Here is a 5,526-nt window from a genome sequence, read left to right on the forward strand (position 1 = left end):
ATCCCTTCACCGAGGGGATCCAGAAGCAGGAACCAAACATCTCCACGGACCAATCCACCGCCAGCTTCTGTCTCTGCGATGCAGCCGGGCCGGAACGTGTGGACTTGCCAGAAATAATTATAAGGTGGTGGGTTCAGCACTATGCCCCACTTCTTTTACATGTGTCTGAAAGTGTTGAAGCCTGTCTCCTCCGTGTGGTCCGTCAATTTCAGACAATCCAAACCCATGACTGGCAGCGTGAAATTGATTGGTCTGATCTGTGTGTGCTTCTGTGTAGTTTTCTGTCTTTGATGAATCACAGATCCCTTGTTTACCAATACTATCCCATCACTCGTTGTCTGGCCTCTCCCTCACCTATCCCTGCTTCATCTTTTTTCCGTTCCATCCTCCCCCTCATTATTGCCTTTTCACTCTTCTCCACCCACCATCTTCCTTATCTTTTTCCTCTTTTTCCTCACCATCCACCCACAATTTGTCCCTTACCTTCACTTTATTTTCCGATCCCCAACAATATCCTGTTCTCTCTCTCTCTCTTCGTTCCATCCCTTCCACCCACTTTCGTTCAAGAGCTAACCTTTATTTTTGGCCGGTGCTGTGGTTTGTATCTGCCATGTCTTTTCGCGCTTGCCATTAGCTGATCCTCTGGAGGCAGTAGTCGTTCTCAGTGTCTAAAGAGCTGTTGTGTCCGGATGAAGGGTAGAGGTCACGGCGCAGCAGCCTGTTGACGACGGTAACCAGGACTTTCTTGTACTGCTGACGTAGGAGGGAGTAGGCGAAGGGGTCGGACGCAGCCTTGCTGTACGTGAGGCACTTACTGATGATTCCCCAGTGACGGTTGATGTCCACAAATGGGAGAAGCTCGGCCAACCTGAAGCACAAAGTGCCAGAAACATCAAGCAGATTTGAGTTCAAAATGCAATTGAAAGTTGTTTTTTTTTCTGATAATCGTCAGATGAAATTGAATCTAGAGCCTTTTACAGTCCAAATGTTTATGTTTAAAATATCCCTTTTTTAATTTTTTATTCTTTCTTTCTTTCTTTCTTTCTTTCTTTCTTTCTTTCTTTCTTTCTTTCTTTCTTTCTTTCTTTCTTTCTTTCTTTCTTTCTTTCTTTCTTTCTTTCTTTCTTTCTTTCTTTCTTCTGACGAAATGAGGGCCTTTTTGCCCCCCTAAACGTGCCCCAAAGTCACCAAATTTTGCACGGAAGCCAGGCCTGGCGAAAAATTTGATATTAATGGTTTGCATTAATGGGCTAATGGCTCGACAGCGCCCCCTAGAAAACTTTGTGCCTCAAGCCCCACAATACGGTTTGACGTACATGAACGAAAATCGGTACACACCTGTATCACGTCGCAACTTAAAGAAAAGTCTCTTGGCGCCATGGCCGGAAGTCGGCCATTTTGAACATTTTGAATTAATCGCGTAATTTTGGCGAAATTTATGCCATTCCTTCGGCAGTTAATACGGCCCGAACCGTGACGTGAACCCAGATGTATTATACATAAAAATGTGCGTCTCCATCCTGCGACTACGCACATTACTTTTCTCTTTCAAAAGTGTTACCGTGGCGACGCTTGACGGCAAAAAGCGTGCCCCCCCCTTCATCTGATTGGTCCATATTTGATAGTTCCCCAAAAGTCAACAAATTTTGCAAAAATGTGATATTTAATGGTTTGCATTAATGGGCGTGGCAAGCTGGAACAACAGCACCCCCTAGAAAACTTTGTGCCTCAAGCCCCACAATACGGTTTGACGTACAGTATATGCACGAAAATCGGTACACACCTGTATCATGGCGCAACTTAAAGAAAAGTCTCTTGGCGCCATGGCTGAAACCGAACAGGAAGTCGGCCATTTTGATTCTGATTGGTTGTCCCTATTTTCTGCTATAACTTTTGAATGGTTTGACATAGAAAGTCGTGGGTGGTGTAATTTCTGATATGCTTGTGGGGGACGGTGGCCATGAGTGCGAGGGCCCGTTCATCGCTGCTTCCAGCTTTAATTGTAATTTTAATTGAATTACATGCAAAAGAACTGCATAAAAAGGTTGGAATAAAAGAAAAAGTTTGAACGGGTAGTTTTCTTTTAGAAAAAGGTCAATTGCAGCTTTAAAATTTGACAATCCAGCCAACATTTGTATGTTTTTTGTAAATTGGATTTCAGGAGATTGTCGGATGGTTCCATAGTGGCCCCATGTGATTTGCTCGCTTGGGTTTTCTTCTGTGGTCCCAGAAAATACAGCAGTTCTGCACTCATGTCCACTCATCACTCGTGTAGCTGAGCATGAACATTAGGATCCACATGGAGCCAACATGGACTCTATGCATAATAAGTTTTTCACTCATGTCTGAGATTGTTACCAACGCGTAACTGTTGGTTGAGAAAGAATAGGTGATTTATAATAAAAGGGAAATGACCATGCTCTTCTACACTTTAATACCTTGTCTAAGCTTCTTTTGCAATGTGCATACATTTGAAATCTATTGTTAAATATTTGAAAGAAGAGAGGCTTACAAGTAAAAAAAACTGCTTTGTTGTTTTAGGTTTGAACCACGCAGTCCAACCATTTCCACACAAATCTTTTTGTTCTGACTACAACAATTTTGTGGGGGAAAATCAAAATGTTTTTTTTTTTTTTTTAGGTCAAATGTGACAAAACTTGCACTTTTGATGCTAAATGCATAACATGTGTGCCAGCCCGATCTAAATTAGACATCCCAATCTCGAAAGGAAGTTTCCGGTGGGTCAGGGGGTTAACCCAACAAGCTGGACACTTCTCCTTGTGGATATGTTTCCCTCCCTCACTCACTCACCACAAATGTCAAATTGATGTATCATCAGCACCACATCTGGCTCAAAGTGGATTTGTGGGTCGCTGAAGCATTTCCTGTTTTCTCCCTGAATCCTGTTTAGCTATCTGCCCTGTATCTATTATGTAACACGCTGTATATTTTTGCATTATGAAGCACGCTCGCCTGCACAGTATGAGCAGATGTGACTGCTCTTGCGCTTCAGAGAGATAAAAGTTACAATTACGAGCAGAGCAGGCATGAATAGGGACAGCAGTTGAGTGTTTGTCCTAAAATGGGGGAATGTATTGGTCTTTATGGGAGGTGACAAAGTTAACGAGGGTAGTTTCTCTAAATAAAAGTAATTGCTGGAGCTGTATCATTGTATATAAGGGGGTCATTAATTTTTTAAGCTATTGCACATGAGTTTTGCAGAGCATTAAATTATTTATGAGCTACTATCAGGTTGACTTACCTTGTAATTACATAAGGAGCAAAGCAGATGATAAATGAGCCTATGAAGATGCTGATCTTCTTTGTGGCTCTCTGCTTTCTCCTCTTCTGCTCTGTTAAACATCTTTGTTTCACGCTGAAAACATCAAAACAGCATTTAGTTTTGGTGAATACAAGTATTATAAGCAGTACTGGAGATGAGGGGGGATGAGGAGGGGATGGCATCCTCCCCTGAAATAAAAACGGTCCAAATCATCCCCCCAGTAAAACTGCCATCCCCCCTTTCCATCCCTTATGTCATTTCATCAATGAATGTGGTTTTACTGCTATTTCAATATTTAGAGTCATCACCAGAAAAATAACACCAGAAAAATAACTTATTTGACAATTTTCACCTGTTTCAAGTACATTTTCACTTGAAATAAGTAGAAAAATCTGCCAGTGGGACAAGATTTATCTTCTCATTACAAGCAAAAAAATCTTGTTCCACTGGCAGATTTTTCTACTTATTTCAATTGAAAATCTACTTGAAACAGGTGAAAATTGTTTGTTTTTTTCCAGTGATGAGTCTTGTTTTAAGTGTAATGAGATTTCTTTTACTAAAATTAGACATTTTAACTAGAAATAATACAAATATTCTTGTTAAGATTTAGAGTTTTTGCAGTGATCCATTTTACTTATCCTGTGAAGGACAGAGTCATATTGATAAGTTCAGAAAAGTGTTTTTTATTGTTGTGTTTTGATGTATTTGATGTAAGCCCAGTGGATATTTAAAGCTTACAGAAGGCTGCATTTAACTGCTGCTATGTCATTCTATGTCATTGTTTTGGTAACTGCTATTATTTGTAATACATTATATTATTTGTAATCAGCACAAATTATCTGTCCCCATATGATAAAATCCACCATCCCCCCTGATTTTTATTTTTTTTTTACAACTCGAGTACTGATTATAAGTAATAAATGAGACTATAAACCACAATTCTCACAAAGTACAGACGCATGAAGATGATCTTTATACCTTGGGTGTATATCGACCAGCAGGAAAAGCGTCTGCATTGTGATGATGTCAATCCTCTTGCAGTGAAACCTGGCGACTTTCAGCACTTTTAAATACGTGAAACACAAGATGAGCAGGGAGAGCATGAAGCTGGTGGCGTGGAAAACCACGGTGAAGATGGTAAACTTAATCCTGTCGCCGCCTTCCTCCTCGCTGGCCTGCAGGGTGCAGGACGCGTAAACGTGGCTGTAGTCGAGCCAGGAGAAGAGCATGGCCGTGAGGGAGAAGGTGAAGGAGTGCAGCCAGGAATAACACACCATGATCAGCGCGTCCTTGTAGCGCATCTTGGTGGCGTAACTGAGGGGGAAAACCACCGCGATCCAGCGGTCGATGCTGAGCGCCGCCATGCTCAGCATGGTGTTGGCCGTCAGGAAAGTCTCCAGAAAGCTCACCGCGTGGCACACGCAGTCTCCAAAGGGCTGCTGGTTCCTGATAATCCCCAGCAAAGTGGCCGGCATGTTCAACACGGTGATGAGAATGTTGCAGAAGGACAAGTTCATGGTGAAAACACCGGGCACCTGTCGGCGGATCTCGGCGCTGTGGACGAAACATAGCAGCACCAACAAGTTTGACAACAGGGACACGACCGCCACGACGAAGATGAACAAAGCGAAAAGGATTTCAGCAAAGTCCATGTCTCATGCCAGAAAATCCGCTTTCGGTTTACCTGTGCCCGTCGGTACTAATGAGTACTTAAAATCAACCATGATCATGATTTCAGTTAAATCCTTTTACGCGTCGGCGCGTCCTCTCCAACTTCCCCGAGCGCTGTCCAGCGTGCTGAAACCGAGCTGATGCATCAGCCCCTCGAACCCCAGCTCAGCTCCCTGCACCGGGCACAAGTGCACCAGCAAAAAAGCTTGGAGAAGTGAAGCAAAGAGGCAGGTCTTTGAACATCTAAGAGCATTTACTAAGCGTGCAAGGCGGAAAAGTGTCCAGCAGGCAGATGTGGCTGTGAGGAGAAGCTGAGGGGGGAGAAGGAGGGAGCATCTCCACTGGAGTGAAAGACCTACATAACGCTTTGGAGAAATCACAGATACAAAAAAATCTGCAAAATATGTTATAATGAAATATCCACCTTGTTTTTTTTTTTCTTCCTTGGTCAAACTTTTTCGAGATAAATAATTAATCTTCCCCAATAAGTCATTCAGATGCGACCTATTGATCAGGGCTCGCTGATCGCGGAGGGAAAGGGCGCACAGAAACCCGGGGATGCGGGGATGCGC

The 5,526-nt window shown here is 42.9% G+C and overlaps 1 protein-coding gene across 1 annotated transcript; it reads right to left on the reverse strand.

The window, feature by feature from the left end:
* Positions 1-533: 533 nt before the first annotated feature.
* LOC133420073 (G-protein coupled receptor 26-like) lies at positions 534-5,205 on the reverse strand. Its single transcript, XM_061709640.1, has 3 exons — positions 4,262-5,205; positions 3,263-3,376; positions 534-868 (listed from the first exon to the last, which is right to left on the reverse strand). The coding sequence occupies exons 1-3, from the start codon at positions 4,933-4,935 to the stop codon at positions 631-633; spliced, it is 1,026 nt and encodes a 341-aa protein (XP_061565624.1). The 5' UTR covers positions 4,936-5,205; the 3' UTR covers positions 534-630.
* Positions 5,206-5,526: the final 321 nt, after the last annotated feature.

This window comes from Cololabis saira, chromosome 20 (genome assembly GCF_033807715.1).
Source record: "Cololabis saira isolate AMF1-May2022 chromosome 20, fColSai1.1, whole genome shotgun sequence".
In the NCBI taxonomy this organism is placed as follows: Eukaryota; Metazoa; Chordata; class Actinopteri; order Beloniformes; family Belonidae; genus Cololabis; species Cololabis saira.

What these genes read in the sequence shown, in the direction of transcription:
- LOC133420073 (XM_061709640.1), bottom strand. Translation starts at nt 4,935, where the DNA reads ATGGACTTTGCTGAAATCCTTTTCGCTTTGTTCATCTTCGTCGTGGCG. An exon ending in CTGGTCGATATACACCCAAG is followed by an intron (nt 3,377 to 4,261) that starts GTATAAAGATCA and finishes TGATGTTTTCAG; the next exon opens with CGTGAAACAAAGATGTTTAA. An exon ending in GCTCCTTATGTAATTACAAG is followed by an intron (nt 869 to 3,262) that starts GTAAGTCAACCT and finishes TTTGTGCTTCAG; the next exon opens with GTTGGCCGAGCTTCTCCCAT.